This window comes from Syngnathus leptorhynchus, chromosome 5, assembly GCF_054491065.1.
Source record: "Syngnathus leptorhynchus isolate UIUO chromosome 5, UIUO_Slep, whole genome shotgun sequence".
Taxonomy (NCBI): domain Eukaryota; kingdom Metazoa; phylum Chordata; class Actinopteri; order Syngnathiformes; family Syngnathidae; genus Syngnathus; species Syngnathus leptorhynchus.
In genome coordinates, this window is record NC_141199.1 from 4,774,265 (window position 1) to 4,791,716 (window position 17,452).

Genomic DNA, 17,452 nt, shown 5'->3' on the forward strand with positions numbered 1-17,452 from the left:
GTTGAAGCTCTTTCTGACAGGGGATTTTGCCAGACGTTCCCAGCAGACCCTCACAGTACGTTTGGGCCTGCTAAGTCGGACCGGCATCTTCCCCCACCATCGGAGCCAACTCACCACCAGGTGGTGATGAGTTGACAGCTCCGCCCTTCTCTTCACCCGAGTGTCCAAAACATGCGCCCGCAAATCCAATGACACAACTACAAAGTCGATCATTGAACTGCGGCCTAGGGTGTCCTGGTGCCAGGTTCACACGTGGACACCCTTATGTTTGAACATGGTGTTCATTATTGAAAATCCGTGTCGAGCACAGAAGTTCAGTAATAGAATGGGTGTCCTGGTGCCAAGTGAACACATGGACACCGTTATGCTTGAACATGGTGTTCATTATTGACAATTCGTGTCGAGCACAGAATTCCAACAATAGAACACCGCTTGGGTTCAGATCGGGGGGGCGTTTCTCCCAATCACGCCTTTCCAGGTTTCAATGTCATTGCCCACGTGAGCATTGAAGTCACCCAGTAGAGCAATGGAGTCTCCAGAAGGAGCGCTCTCCAGCACCTCGTCCAGGGACTCCAAGAAGGGTGGGTACTTTTGGTTGTCATTTGGTGCATAGACAGAAACAACAGACAGAACCCGTCCCCGAAGGCGGAGGGAGGCTACCCTCTCATTCACCGGGGCGAACCCCAATGTGCAGGCGCCCAGCTGGGGGGCAATAAATATACCCACATCTGCTCGATGCCTCTCACCGTGGGCAACTCCAGAGTGAAAGAGAGTCCAGCCCCTCTCGAGAGGGCTAGTACCGGAACCCAAACTGTGTGTGGAGGCAATTCCGACTATGTCCAGGTGTGTACCCTTCCATTTATTCAAATGCATGTGCAAATGGTTTAGGGTAGGTCCCAGATTGCAGTAAGAAAATAATAGAACATGTGATTTCCCATTCAATCGATGACAAGTTTTCTTACATTAACGACCAATATCAATAGGAGCCTACCTCATACAAATCCAGCATCTGGTTCCCTCCTCTGCCTTTAGTTGTCTTGACATTTTCCATGGCCAAGGTGAAGTAGATGCCTCTCGTGTCAGACATGTAGAGGTTATAGGTGTCATTATGGTTCCACTCTTGCACTGCCGCAAATACCTGTTTTTCATCTGTGCTGACAATGTGTAAATCCTAACAGGGAGCAGCGAGAAAAATTCAAAGGATTTATGACCAGACAGGGAGACGAGTGAGATTAGAGCAGGCTGACCCTGTGGGAGTCGTCATAAGATCAATGAAATACTGTGAATATATTAGATAGTTGATGACAAATTGCAAAGTGTACTGTATCTTTAGCGGCAGCTTGTGATACCAAAATAAATCTAACTTTCAAAGAACAACAGTCTAAATACGCTATACAGTGATCCCTCGCTACTTCGCGGTTTGTTTATCGTGGATTTTTAACCAAAACAATACAATTGTTATAATAATAATTCTTAAAACATATTTGCAGTGTTGTACTTTGTTACATAAGAAGTTGTTATAATAAGACTTCTAAAAACATGTTTACAGTATTGTACGTATCTTGTAATAAAAAGTTGTTATAATAATAAAAGAGTCCTAAAATCATATTTACAGTATGTATACTTTACCTACATCTACATATACATCTACAAATTAAGCATATTATACAATATTTTCTGTATGTTATTTATGCTATTAATGTATTATTTACATGTTTGGCACTATTATTTAATGTTCTTATAATAACATGCACTTAAATGGTTTCATATACATTTATTGACACAAAAAATTTACAGATGAGAGGGTGACCCTACTTCGCGGATTTCACTTATCGCGGGGGGGTTTTGGAAGCAATTACCCGTCATAAACAAGGGATTACTGTACTGTAGTTTGAAACAAGCATCAGAGGCAATGAGTACATTTACATATAGTCACCTATCCTTTTGAACCCCAAATATTTACAGTATTTGTGTTCTTAAACTCCATGTAAACGCATGCAAAAAAACTAATATGGCTTTAATTTTTTTTTTTTTTAATTCACAATAAAGCCCCTTTTTGTAGTTGTCACGTGCCGTGCCACTTGCCACCCTGCCGGTAAATTTCCGTCACAGCGTCGCCCCTCCAATCAACTCAATCATCTGCACCTGCTCGCGACTCATTCACTCTCCTACTTCAAGATTCAAGAGTTTTTATTCACCATGTTTGAGCATGCCAAACAAGGAATTTGACTTCGGTACATCACAGCCTCTGTTCAACATTTAGGTGACTAACAACACTCAGGACATGTGAAAATTGACAAATATTCTCAAACATCCCCTGATCTTAAACTCCCAGGAGGGCAAGGAAAAACTCAAAACTCCAACTAGGGGAAATGAGAAACCTTGAGACGAGACCACAGATGGGAGGGTCCATCTTCCAGGATGACCAGGCTGCAATGGATGCAGAGAGGACACAGTACAAACAGTGTAGACAATTCACAAAAGGTGTGGAGAGCAGGATATTATTGCACAGTAGTGACTCTAGATACTCTAAGAGTGGTGTGAGTTCATCAGACCAACAGCCTGGGGGAAGAAGCTGTCTCTGTGTCTGCTGGTTTTGGCGTACAGAGCTCTATAACGCCGTCCGGAGGTTTCTTGGTCCTGGACAGGTACAAGTCTTGGATAAATGGGAGGTTGATTCCAATTATCTTTTCTGCAGTCCTGATTGTCCGTTGCAGTCTGTGCTTGTCTTGTTTGGAGGCCGGTGCAAACCAGACAGTGATGGAGGTGCAGAGGACAGACTGGATGATGGCAGTGTAGAAGGTCTTCAGCAGCTCCCGCGGCAGGTTGAACTTCTTGAGCTGTCTCAGGAAGTACAGCTTCTGCTGGGCCTTCTTCCGGACAAAGTCTATGTGGCCAGTCCATTTCAGGTCTCGAGAGATTGTGGTTCCCAGGAACTTGAAGGTGTCTGTGGAGAGAATAGCATTACTGCAGAGAGTGAGGGGTGAAAGTGGTGAAGGGTCTCGCCTGAAGTCCACTATCATCTCCACGGTCTTGAGCGGGTTCAGCTCCAGGTGGTTATGGCTGCACCAGTGGACCAGGCGATCTACCTCCTGTCTGTACGCAGTCTCATCACCATTCCGGTTCAGTCCGATGAGAGTGGTGTCATCTGCATACTTCAGGAGCTTCACAGTAGAGTCACCTGAGGAGAAATCGTTGGTGTAGAGAGAGAAGAGCAGTGGGGAGAGGACCCTTGAGGGGTGCCAGTATTGGTGGTTCGGGTGTCAGATGTGATGCTCCGCAGCCTCACACGCTGTTTCCTGTTGGTCAGGAAGCTGGTGATCCACTGACAGGTGTACCGAGGCACCGCGAGCTGGATGAGCTTCTGTTGGAGGACGTCAGGAGCGATGGTGTTGAACGCCGAGCTGAAGTCCACAAACAGGATCCTGGTGCACATTCCTGGGGTGGCCAGGTGGTGCAAGATGTAGTGCAGTCCCATGTTGACCGCATCATCCACCAACCTGTTTGCCCGGTAGGCAAACTGGAGGGGGTCAAGCAGGGGGCCCATGACATCCTTCAGGTAGTTCAGCACTAACCTCTCGAAAGATTTTATGACCACAGATGTCAGAGCGACAGATCTATAGTCATTCAAACTTGTGATGGCGGGTTTCTTGGCTACTGGAACGATGGTCGAGCTCTTGAAGCACGAGGGCACCTCACACAGCTCCAGGGAACGGTTGAAGGTCCGTGCAAAGGTGGGTGCCAGCTGCTCAGCACATACTTTCAAGCAGGAAGGTGACACGCCGTCTGGGCCTTCCTGATCTTTTGTCTCCGGAACATCTGGCACACTTCCTCCTCGTGGATCTGGAGTGCGAGCATGGCCTCTGCAGGAGAGAGAGTAGATGACAGCGGTGATGGAGGTGTGGACAGAGCGGTTGTGGGGGGAGGTGAGTGTGTAGATTGGGCTGCAGGAGGTCCTGTTGTTTGGGAGGGCTGATCAAACCTGCAGTAGAACCTGTTTAGCTGGTTAGCAAGCCTTAGGCTCTTCACAGGACTTGAAGCCCGTGATGCTCTGCAGACCTTTCCACACTGTTGAGGGATCAGGATTGGAAGAGAGGTGTCCAGACTCTCCTCGTAACACCTCCTGGCTTTCCTGACCTTTCGGTTCAGTGTGTTTCTGGTCTGCTTGAACAGGTCCCGGTCGCCGCTCCTGTAGGCCTCCTTCTTGACTTAAACCTAACACGCCGACCAATCCTTATCAGTACGTCCCCGTATGCCACTCATTTTGTACCTGTGCCTTGTGCCTTGCCTCTGTGCTAACACCTGCCTCCAGTTGCCGATCTAATTTGTTTCTACTGACCGACTACACCCGGTCGCCGCCAACCCCGACCAATTTTCCGACTCCGACCATGACCGAACACTGCCTTCCCTGACCCATCGCCCATCCACGATCACGTCGTGCTCGATCTCCACTTCCCTCCTCCCAGAGAGATCAATAAAGCAGTGTTTTCGCACTTTGTCGTCCTGTCTGTTTCATACTGAACATACTGACCACCTCCACGACCAGTGCACAATGTGGCACTCCGGCTAGTCCGCACGGAGGAGCAACTAGAGGGACACTCGGCAGAGGTCAAGAGCTTCACCCAGATTCTCCGACAGGTCCTCCAGGGTGTCAGAGCTACCACCTTGCCATCTGCTCCCATCCGGTCGGCCCAACTCCGTTCCCCTGCTGAGGCTTCAGCTCCTCTCAAACCACTGATGATACCACAGAATGCTACAGAGTCCAAGGTGGGAGAGGTCGAATGGTTCGATGGCGATCTCCAGAGAGTCCACTCGTTCTTGTCCAGTTGTCGGATTCACTTTTGCCCTCCAGCCCCACACCTTCACCTCAGAAGGTGCCAAGATAGGGTGCACCATCACGCAACTCACCGGTAAGGCTCTAAGCACCGTGGATTTCGACCACCAGACTTTTGCATGCTCCTTCTTCAAGGTGTTCTTGACAGAGATGCTCAAGGTGTTCGAGGTGAGCCCATATACCACCAAATCATCCTGAGAGCCCCTTTGGATCCACCAGGGGAACAGCACATACGGTGACCATGCGCTGAACTTCTGCATTGCAGTGCTGAAGCTCATGGAATGTGTCATTGGTCGTCGACGAGAGACTGGAAGACTACATCAAAGACAAGCTGGTGCCATCTGAGCTCCCTTTCAGGTTGGTTGAGGAGATCAAATTCACCTCATGCCTTGATCACTATAATAATCTGCCCAGCCTCTTCATGCATAGACAATTGTGGGCTGAATGACGTCACAATGAAGAATCATTATCCGTTTTCCCTCTTGTCGTTGGTGTTCAAACTACATGAAGGTGACACGGTCTTCACCAATTTGGACCTAAGGAATGCTTATCACCTTGTTCTCATCCGGGAGGGGGACAAGTGGAATATGGCGTTCAACACCCCCAGTGGCCACTTCAAATATTTGGTGGTCCCAAACCGGCCTCACCGGGACATGCGCAACCGCTTCATCTTTGTCTACCTGGACGATATCCTCATCCTCTCGATTGTGTCCAAATCGTCCTCCGCCGCCTTCTTGAGAACTCCCTGTTTGTCAAAGCGGAGTGTGACTTCCACGCGAAACTGGTGTCCTTCCTATGCTACATCATAGACAAAGGCAGCATCCGAATGGACCTGGCGAAAGTGGAAGCGGTCACTTCCTGTCCTCCACAAGAAAGAACCAGCAGCAATTCCTCGGCTTCGCAAACCTCTACAGGCGGTTCATCAGGAACACAGCTCGGTCGCCTCAACACCTTACCTCCCTCACCACCATCTCCGTCCGCGACCAATCGTCCCCAGATGCCGCCGGGGCATTCACAGAGCTGGAGAAACGCTTCCCCTCCTCCCCCATCCTGCGGATGCTCCACACAGAACGACAATTTGTGGTTAAGGTCGACGCTTCGGACGTAGGCGTGGGGGGCATCCTGTCTCAGCGCTCCAGCCCAGACGGGAAGCTTTTCCATGCGCTTTCTTCTCCCGCCGCTGGTCAACCTCCAAACACAACTATGACATTAGCAATTGGGAACTGCTGGTGGTGAACCTGGCCCTGGAGGAGTGGAAGCAGTCACTTGAGGGCCCTTCAAAATTTTGACGGACCATCACAACTTGGGAGTCCCTCAGGACAGCCAAAAGATTGAACTCCTGTCAAACCCGGTGGTCCCTGTTCTTTGGAAGGTTTAACTTTACGCTCTCCTACTGGGTTGCCGCAACAGCTAGGCCCTGTCGCGTGCCTTTACTGGAGGAGAGGAGGTGGCGTGTGTGCCCCCCACCATCCTCTCCGACTCCGTTGTAGTCACCTCTGTTTTCTGGGATATTGAGGACCGAGTGAGAGTGGTGGTTTGGAACCAGCGTCTGCCCAGCGGATCGCCTCTTCGTGCCCGGTAACCTCCGATCTTCTGTCCTGCAATGGGCGCACGACTCCTGCCATGCCTGCCATGCCTGCCGGAAATTCATGCATGGAGTTTGTGGTTACTCAGCGCTTCTGGTGGCCCATCCTGAGAAGACGTCCACGACGACATCAAGGCCTGCCCCGTTTGCAACCAGTGCAAGGCATCCAACCAGCCCCTGGCCGGCCTGCTCCAACCGCTAGCTGTTCCTCATCATGCTTGCTCCCACCTGGCGATCGACCTCGTCACAGGTCTCCTCCGTCCGAGGGGCACACGGTGATCCGAACCATTGTCAATTGATTTAGCAAGATGTCTCGCTTCATCCTGTTGTCCAAGCTGCCCACGGCAAGACAGATGGCTCAGATCCTGTTGCGGGAGGTATTTTGGTACCATGGCCCGCAGTTCGCCTCGACCTCCTGGTTGGATTTCTGCCGCCTCCTTGGGGCCACGGCCAGCCTCACCTCTGGGTTCCATCTCAATCTAACAGACAGGTGGAGGACCTCAACCAAGAGCTGGGTAAGTCCCTCTGCTGCATGTCATCCAGCAATCAGCGCAGGTGGGCCCAGTAACTGCTGTGGTTTACAACACACTCCTGAGCTTTGCCACAAGCTTTGAGCTTTGTTCCAGTGCGTGTTCGCCTACTAGCGGCCACTCTTTGATCATCAGGAGTGGAGCGCCGCCTGCTCGTCGGTACTGGTGTGCGTTCATCGCTGCCATCAGGCTTGGCCCAGCTTCTTCGGACCATCGCCAGCTACGCTTGCCAGGCCAATAAGCACCGGACTCCGGCCCCGATGTACTGGGCGGGTCAGCGAGTGTGGCACTCTGCGCGGTACATTCCACTCCGGGTGGAGTCCCTAGAATTGCTTCATGGGACCATTCCCTGTCCACAAGGGGATCAGCCCCTCCGCCAGCCAAGGTCCATGAGGGTCCACCCCACATTCCACAGGTGAGATCCGTCCACGACAGCCTGCTGGTTCCTGCGCCTGCCCCTCCACCTCTCAGGCTTGTTAATGGGGACCCCGTATACATGGTCCACTCCTTGCTCCTGTCCCATCTGAACCGCCGGGGGATCCAATGCCTGGTCAAGTGGTAGGGCTACAATGACTCCCACCACTCCTGGGTTCTGGCCCGCTGGATCCTTGACCAGGCCCTCATCAAAGAGTTCCACAGCCAGCATTCGGACCATCAGACTCGCGGGTGAGGGTGTCTGTCTTCTGCCTCCTTCTCTGTTCCAGATGCACCGGTGGCACTGCCGCTGCCTCCAATTTTAGCTCCTGACGTCAGGCATTTGGATGGAGGAGTATTGATCTGCGTCCTAGTACTGATCCGCTCTTTTTCCTTTACGCAGTAATGCAGCGTTTTTGATGCGTGCTGCTTGAGGGAGGAAATCGGCAATTGGTGTTTTTTTTTTTTTGGCCTTCCTGCTTCTCTGCATAAATTTCGCCAGTTTGTCTGAAACCTTTGATGAGATTATGGGTCGTAGATGATAACATTCCTTAATTCCTTGCAATTATATGTTGAAAAACTGATTTGTTTGAGTATTTGCCAACGTAGCCATCCACAAAATTGGACCTTGGCTCATCCTTGCTTGTGAACAACTGAGCCATTCAGGTAATGTTCCAAGCTGGTGATTTATTTTTGAGCATTTCTCAACTTTTTAAGTCTTCTATTACCCTGTCCCAGCTTTCTTGAATGCCTCAGAGGTATAAAGTTCAAAATGAGAGAATACTTCTAACAAGTTTGGACATTTGATGTATTTGTGTTGTATTCAACCAAAAACAGGAGAGACAGAATTTGCATTGTATGTTGACATTCATTTTTACAATATCTGAAGCACACTTGTTTCTCATCCAGCCATCCGTCCGTCCATCCATCTAACCATCCATCCAACCATCCATCCAATTTCTATACCGCTTGTCCCCACGGGGGTCGCTGGCACTCTGGACCCCATCCCAGGAGTCATGTGGGAGAAAACCAGTTTGTCTTTTGTTGCGACTTAGATGGCGTTAAGCTCACGTTTTATGACTATTTCATGCAAAAATCAAGAAAATTCCATTGGGTTTTCATACTTTTTTCAAGCCACCCCGTGTATTCATGTTTGCTCAAAATAGGAAAAACTAAATATGTTCCAACCTACCTTTGGTAAGGAATATTTTGGAAGTTTTATTTGGATGAACTGGTCTCTCTTGTAGGAAACAAAATAAGTAGCTCCTCCTGGCGTAGGCACCTATAAAACATTAATCTCAATTACACACACAAATTAAACTAGGCATCATGAAGCATCATTTTTGCACCCAAGCTTCGAGCAGAGAGGAAGCAGAAAGCGGAACAGTAAAAATATAACTATATAACTATAACGATAAGTTATAGAATATATATTCTTACACGGTCATATATATATATATATATATATATATATATATATATATATATATATATATATATATATATATATATATATATATATATATTTACTCCACTCTGGAGTTGCACACAATGACAGGCGTTGAGCAGGTGTGGGCCCTGCTGGGCGTCTGTACATTGGGGTTCACGCCTTCGGGTGGGGGAACGGGTTCTGACTGTTGTTTGTGTCTATGCATCAAATGGCAGCTCAGAGTACCCACCCCTCTTGGAGTCCCTGGAGGAGGTGCTGGAGAGCGCTCCTTCTGGGGACTCCATCATTCTACTGGGTGACTTCAATGCTCACGTGGGCAAATACAGTGAGACCTGGAAGGGTGTGATTGGGAGGAACGGCCCCCCCGATCTGAACCTGAGCGGTGTTCTATTGTTGGACTTCTGTGCTCGACACGGATTTTCTATAATGAACACCATGTTGAAGCATAAGGTTGCCCATGTGTGCACTTGGCACCAGGACACCTTAGGCTGCAGTTTGATGATCGACTTTGTAGTTGTATCATCGGATTTGAAGCCGCATGTTTTGGACACTCGGGTGAAAAGAGGGGCGGAGCTGTCAACTGATCACCACCTGGTGGTGGGTTGGCTCCTATGGTGGAGGAAGATGCTGGTCCGACCTGGCAGACCCAAACGCTCTGTGGGGGTCTGCCGGGAACGTCTGGCAGACTCCCCTGTCAGGAAGAGCTTCAACTCCCACCTCCGGCAGAGCTTTTCACATGTCCCGGGGGAGGCAGGGGACATAGAGTCTGAGTGGACCATGTTCCGCGCCTCCATTAGTGAGGCAACCAACCGTGGCGGTAATCCCCGAACTCACTGGTGGACACTGGCGGTAAGGGATGCCGTCAAGCTGAAGAAGAAGTCCTATCAAGCCGTTTTGGCCTGCGGGACTCCGGAGGCAGATGACAGGTACCGGATGTTCTGTGGAGGGTGCTTCGGGAGTACGATCCTGAGTTTCCTCTACAGGGTGTCGGTGCTCTCCCTTAGAGATAGGGTGAGAAGCTCGGTCATCCGGGAGAGACTCGAAGTAGAGCCGCTGCTCCTCCACGTTGAGAGGAGCCAGATGAGGTGGCTCGGGCATCTCATCAGGATGCCTCCTGGAAGCCTCCCTGGGGAGGTGTTCCGGGATGTCCCACCGGTAGGAGACCCTGGGAACGACCCAGGACGCGCTGGAGAGACTATGTCTCTCACCTGGCCTGGGAACACCTTGGGATCCTCCGGGATGAGCTGGATGAAGTGGCTGGGGAGAGGGAAGTCTGGGAGTCCCTCCTAAAGCTGCTGCCCTCGCAACCCGACCCCGGATAAGCGGAAGAAGATCGATGGATGGATGGATACGAGAGAAGAAATAATGTCACAGTTTGCAAATGCAAAATACCTTAGCAAACTGGATGCATCATTAGGATTTTGGCAATTAAAGCTAGAGGATGCTAGTTCAAGACCATGCACCTTCAACAGTCCATTTGGTTGATATAGATTCTGGCGACTGCCCTTTGGCATTGCTTCAGCGCCAGAAGCGTATCACAAAACAATACACATGATCTATGAGCACTTAGAAGGAGTGGACACATCAATGGATGACATCATCGCATGGAGAACTACAAAAACAGAACACGACATGAGACTGTGAAATGTGCTTGAAGCAACCAGAAAGGCAAATCTGAAGCTGAAAAAAGAGAAATGCCTGGTCAGAGTGAGGGAACTGACATTTGTAGGGGATATCCTGACCAGTGAAGGCATCAGACCGGATCCCAGAAAAGTGTCAGCAATTGAAAATATGCCAAGACCACAATGCAAGAAGGATGTACAGAGGTTTAATGGCATGATCAACTACATGGGAAAATGTATACCCAACCTTTCTGAAAATTATTTCAGGGCAAGCAATCAGTGTTGAAACTGACCATAAACAATTGATTGCGTTGTTCCAGAAGCCGCTGAATGACTGTCCACTGAGAATACAAAGAATGATGATTCTCAATGCTAATAAGGAATATTTTGGAAGTTTTATTTGGATGAACTGGTCTCTCTTGTAGGAAACAAAATAAGTAGCGCCATACCGGCGCTGACGATCATGCAATAACCCTTTCAAATTTTAAAAGCGTGTCCTTCGAAAGGCTTACACAATTAGTTAGTGCGGTTAAACAAACAACATGTTTACTTGACCCGCTTCCAGCCAAACTATTTAAAGAATTATTTCAAATCTTAGGACCGTCCGTTTAAAATATAATTAATCTGTCTGTCTCCTCTGGGATAGTGCCAACAGCCTTTAAAACCGCTATCATTAAACCGCTACTTAAGCGACCAAATCTTGACCCGGACTGTCTCAGTAACTATAGGCCAGTTTAGATTCTCCCATTCATAGCAAAACTGCTTGAAAAGGTAGTAGTGCAGCAGCTTATTGATTACATGGTCGCTAATAATCGATATGAATCTTTTCAGTCTGGTTTTAGAGCTAATCATTCCACTGAGACAGCACTTGCTAAAGTGACTAATGATCTCCTCTTAGCTATGGATTCAAACACTTCATCGGTATTGTTACTACTCGATCTTAGTGCTGCCTTCGACACTGTTGACTTTAATATTTTATTAGAACGGTTAAAGGTTGTGTTGGTATTTCGGGGTCAGCGCTAGGCTGGTTTCATTCGGATCTATCAGACAGGTCGCACCGAGTGGTCCATGGCAATGCGTCCTCTGAGCTCTATAAAGTTACGTGTGGTGTCCCACAGGGATCGGTACTAGGACCAATTCTATTTAATATTTATATGACTCCGCTTGGGGACATAATATGTAAATATAATATTAGTTTTCAATGTTACGTGGATGACACCCAATTATATATGCCATTATCAATGACAGATCCGCGGGACTGTTGTAATCTTGAGGCATGCCTTGCGGAGATCAAGCAATGGATGTCTCTCAACTTCCTTCGTCTGAACCCAGATAAAACTGAGATGTTGATAATTGGTCCAGCTCGTTATCAACATTTATTTAGGGAAACCACTATAACTCTAGATAACCGTACTATCACTCAGAGTGATACTGTAACTAATCTCGGGGTAATATTTGACCAAACGCTCTTCTTTCAAAAGCACATTAAGAATATAACCAGAATAGCTGTTTTTCACCTTCGTAATATTGCTAAGACTCGCCCAATCCTCTCGACCGGTGATGCGGAAACTATTATACATGCATTTATCACGTCGCGCCTGGACTACTGTAATGCATTATTCTCTGGTCTTCCCAAGTCCAGCATCAAAAGTCTACAGTTAGTACAAAATGCTGCTGCAAGGCTGCTCTCACGGTCAAGAAAATTTGATCACATTACCCCAATATTAGTCAATTTACACTGGCTCCCGGTCCATTTAAGATGTGACTTCAAGGTTTTTCTATTAACCTATAAATCATTGCATGGCTTAGCGCCTTCATATCTCGTCGACTTAGTTGTTCCTTATGTTCCGTCTCGTAACCTTCGTTCGCAAAACGCTAGTCTTTTAGTGACACCGAGGGCCAAGAAAATGTCTGCAGGGGCTAGAGCATTTTCTATTCGGGCTCCAGAGCTCTGGAATGCCCTACCAATGGATATTAGAACTTCTACCTCAGTAGAAACATTTAAGACACGTTTAAAGACGTATTTCTGATATGGCCTTTAATTAACCTGTAGTACCCGATTCGGCTGGAGTTTGTTTTTGCTCCCTCTCCCCGACCCTACTCCCCCCCACCCCTCCCCGGCTGGGGAGGTGGTTAGGTGACACCCAAGATGACGACGGCTATCTAGATTCTCGTGGACCAATTCAGCATGAGGGAACTGCAGCGGAATACCCTCCTAGAGGACACTGCCAGGACAATCGAAGGTACCTCCGACAGCTCTTCGCTTTGGCCTGGACATCCACTTTTTGATTTCCATATTATGTATTTTATGTGCCCTCTTTGCATCCATTGCAGCCTGGTGATCCTGAAAGGGGTATCCTTCCATCTGTGGTCCCTTCTCAAGGTTTCTTATTTTTCCCCTGGTAGGGGTTTTTAAGTTTTTCCTTGCCCTTTTGGGAGCCCAAGATCAGGGGATGCTTTGAGAATAATTGTCAATTGATTTTCTATGTGAAGCCCTTTGAGACTACTTGTGATTTAGGGCTATACAAATAAACTTGACTTGACTTGACTTGATGATCCGACTGCAACGCTACACACTCAATGTGATGTACACTCCTGGTAAGATGATGTACACAGCTGACACATTGTCCAGAGCTGTCGATCCACAAGAGCCAGCTAACTCCAAAATGGACAATGATGTACAAGTCTACGTTCACATGATCACATAAGCATTTCAAAGTTCAAAGTTCACTTTATTGTCAATTTCTTCACGTTAAGACACACAAAGAGATCAAAATTACGTTTCCCACCGTCCCACGGTGACTAGACACAGTACACAACACATACAATCAAATAGCACAAAGAGTAAAAACGAACAGACAAGAGCAATGAATAAGTAATAAGCAAATAACCGAAATAAATAAACAAATAGACAAATAACAGCAGCAAAATGGAGCCTGTTTCGGATGGAAAATTTTAACTCATAAAAAAGGAAACATGCAAAGATGACACACTAAGAACGCTATGCAAAACTATCACAGATGGATGGCCGAACTGTAAACAAGACAGTCCAGGAGTACTGGAATGTCAGAGCAGAACTGTCCGTGGTGGAAGTTATTCCAAAGAGTCTTCGAGGAGAGATGCTCAAGAAGATATATGCAGGACATCTTGGAATCAAAAAAGGCAAAAAGAGAGCATGTGAGGTTATGTATTGGCCACGGATTAACCAGGATGTTACAAATGAGGTGTCAAACTGCTCAACATGTTTGAAGTACCAAGTAAGCAACCCTGCTGAGCCACTCAAGCCACACCCGGTGCCAGACCAACCTTATCAGAAGGTGGGTGGTGATCTTTTTGTTTCTGGAGGCAAGGACTGCATGGTTGTTGATATGTCATGTCCTTAATTGACCCTGTGACCCAGTGGATGTGGGCGTGTCTACACACCTGTGTGCAATCAATAAATGGCAGCAGCTTACTCACATAGGAGATCACATGCAGGCCAAACCAAATCGAGGTTTCTGTGTTATATTTGTCCTCTGTCTTTATCCGGCTGCACCAGCTCTTACTGCGATGGCCGCACCAACAGGGCCCAGTACAGAGTTTGAGAGCCGATGGAACTGTTTATGTTTTGACGGAGATGAAAAGAATTATGAGCTGTGGGAAACCAAGTTTTTGGCACGCTTGCATCTGCTTGACCTCAAAAGCACTATACTGGGTGAACCCCCCCCTCGATGTGGATGATGAATGTGCAGAGGAAGACGCCGGTGAGAATAAAGAGGCGTATGCAGTTCTGATTCAGGTGTTGGATGATAAAGGTTTGTCCCTTGTAATGAGAGACGCTGCCGATGACGGTAGGAAGGCGCTGCAGATCCTCCGTGAACATTACGCAGGGAAATGAAAGCCGCGCGTAATAAGTTTGTACACGGAGCTCACATCTCCCCAAAAAGGTGTGAATGAAAGTGTCACGGACTACATGAAAATGTTTTTTGTTCAAAATATTGCTGACTGTTGTGTTTACTCTAAAAATGTTGGAAATGAAAAAATCCTACTGATTATTTGGGTTAACGATCTTCTTGCAGCGAGTAATGTTGAAATGCTCAGTGAAGTGAAGGAAATGTTAGGGTACAAATTCAAAATTAAAGATCTTGGGAAACTAAGACATTTCCTTGGCATTGATTTTGCCCAGACAAACGAGGAAGTCAAAATGAATCAAAAGAGGTATATTACAAAAATTCTGGGCAGATTTGATATGACTCACTGCAAGCCAAGATCAACACCATGTGAAATGAAATTTACATTTGACAATGATGATCTACCTGCTGATCCTAAAAAATATGGAGTCGTTGGAATTTTGATTTATGTAATGACATCTACTCGACCAGATCTAATTTTTGTTGTTGGTAAATTATCCCAATACTTGTCTGGACCTAAAGAACAACACTGGGTGGCAGCTAAACATTCATTCATTTATTTTCTGAACCGCTTAGTCCCCACGGGGGTCGCGGGCGTGCTGGAGCCTATCCCAGCCGTCATCGGGCAGTAGGCGGATCGGTGGGGCACTGGGTAGCACGTCCGCCTCACAGTTAGTAGGGTGCGGATTCGAGTCCACCTCCGGCCCTCCCTGGGTGGAGTTTGCATGTTCTCCTCGTGTCCGCGTGGGTTTTCTCCGGGCACTCCGGTTTCATCCCAAAAAACATGCTTGGTAGGCCGATTGAAGACTCTAAATTGTCCCTAGGTGTGAGTGTAGATGGTTGTTCGTCTCTGTGTGGCCTGCGATTTGCTAGCAACCGGTTCAGGGTGTCCCCCGCCTACTGCCCGATGATGGCTGGGATAGGCTCCAGCACGCCCGCGACCGCCGTGGGGACAAGGGGGTTCAGAAAATGGATGGATGGATGTGGACCAGGAGTTGTGCTATAAAAAGCAAAATGTAAACTTGAAGCTTGTTGCCTGTAGTGATACAGACTGGGCAGCTGACCAGAATGACCGGCGCAGTGTTACTGGTTACTGCTTTAGATTGTCTGAGTCTGAGGCTATTGTTTCCTGGAAATCTACGAAACAGCCCACAGTCGCCTTATCTACACGTGAGGCCGAATACATGGCTCTATCTACAACAACTCAAGAAAGCTTATATCTTGTGAAGCTATTAAAAGGGATGGACAATACTTTGAACTTTATACCTGTGACTGTTTTTGAGGACAATCAGGGTGCTATTGCTCTATCCAAAAACCCTGCCTGTCGACAGCGATGCAAACATATTGACATCAGACACCATTTTGTTCGCTGTTATTTCTTTTTTCTTCTTCTTTATTGCCCTACAGATATGGTGGCCGATGTTTTTACTAAGCCTGTTGCTAAAGTCAGGATGGACAAATTTGTATGTTTTCTATTTGGTAAGTGAACTATGGACTTGGGAAATATAAATGTGCACTGTGTACTGTATGTTTGTGTGTCAATTAAGGAAAAGTGGGGGGGTGTTTATGTCATGTCCCTAATTGACCCTGTGACCCAGTAAGTGTGGGCATGGCTACACACCTGTGTGCAATCAATAAATGGCAGCAGCTCATTCACAAAGGAGATCACATGCAGGCCAAACCAAATGCATGTCTGTGTGTTATATTTGTTCTCTGTCTTTATCCGGCTGCACCAGCTCTTACTGCGATGGGTGCGCCAACAATGGTGGTCACAGACTACTACTCCCTGTATCCAGAGGTCTGTAGATTGCATACGAAGCTGATTACATCCATGAAAGCGATATTTGCAAGACACAATGTGCCGACTGAAGTTGTGACAGACAATGGACCACAATTTGCCTTCATGAAGTTCTGACAATTTGCAGAGGCTTGGGACTCTGTTCACACAACATCGAGTCCTCATTATCTACAGTCCAATGGCCTGGTAGAAAAGTTAGTCCAAATTGTGAAGAGACTGATGAGCAAGCACGTGACAGTGAAACTGACTTCTTCCAGAGCATGCTAGTATACCGCACAACACCGCTTGAGTGTGGTGTGTCGCCAGCGCATCGACTTATGGGACGACCACTGAGATCAAATCTGCCCATTCAGGATGACTTGCTTAAGACGGAGGAGGGAAACAGCATGAAGAAGTTCAAGGAGCAGCAAAAAGCAAAGCAGAAGTTCTAGTATTATGATAGAGCAGTGGTTCCTAAACTTTTGCAGGCTGGCGCCCCCTTGGCTCCCCAGTGAATTCCTAGCCCCCCCCCCCCATGGACACATGTGGAAACAAACACCTCTTTCTTGATATTTGGTATGCTGCAATTTGAAAAGAGAAAGGTTAAACACAAATGTGTATTTCACGGTTTCTTTGCTTGGAAAGAAGCAAGGCGACTGCACTGAAGCCCCGTTTACTAAATATGATGTTGGGAAGGCAATAAAGTACATCTTGACCTTGTTCCACAGCACTTGATAGCAGTCAAAGATTTTTTTTTGTAACAAAAAATCTTGGTATGACGTTTTGAACTTTGGCCTTAACGCCCCCCCAGATCTATCCACCGCCCCCAGGGGGGCGGTACCGCCCACTTTGGGAACCACTGTGATAGAGGAACAAAGAACTTACCTGAACTGTATGCTGGAGACCAAGTGAGGTTTAGAGACAAAACAAACACATGGACACAAAAAGTAAAAGCTAAGGAACGTTCAACCAAGGTCGTATACCATTCAAACATAAGATGGAGCTATTCTCAGACGAAATCGCATATATCTTCTAAAAGAAACTGTAAGTGGAGAACAGAGATCTGAGGCTGCTGAACAAGCTCAAAACGCGCTCAAAACTCCATCACATGAGTTACCTAACCATGCACAAGAACCAGCAATCAGAGAATCTTCAAGAAGAGTCAAGCCAACTGAGAGACTCATTGAGCAGATTTAAATGTTTACATGCTAGTTGTACATTCATGACAAATCTCTTTAAGTACAGTAGTATATGTGTGTGATACATACTGATGTTATTGTAAGCTAATTCTGTTGATTATAAGGTAACTGAGTTGAGCTTAACAAGTTAAGAGTAATTCTTTGTTTTCAA

General features: G+C 47.2%; 1 protein-coding gene across 1 annotated transcript in view; it reads right to left on the reverse strand.

Moving 5' to 3' along the window:
- sorcs3a (sortilin related VPS10 domain containing receptor 3a) overlaps nt 1-17,452 on the reverse strand; it is a 249,537-nt gene that overhangs the window by 74,718 nt on the left and 157,367 nt on the right. The window contains exons 8-9 of the mRNA XM_085911312.1: nt 8,556-8,645; nt 992-1,171 (exon numbers count right to left, since the gene is read on the reverse strand). Coding sequence (XP_085767438.1) covers nt 992-1,171; nt 8,556-8,645 — 270 coding nt within the window. The remainder of the gene's footprint in view (nt 1-991; nt 1,172-8,555; nt 8,646-17,452) is intronic.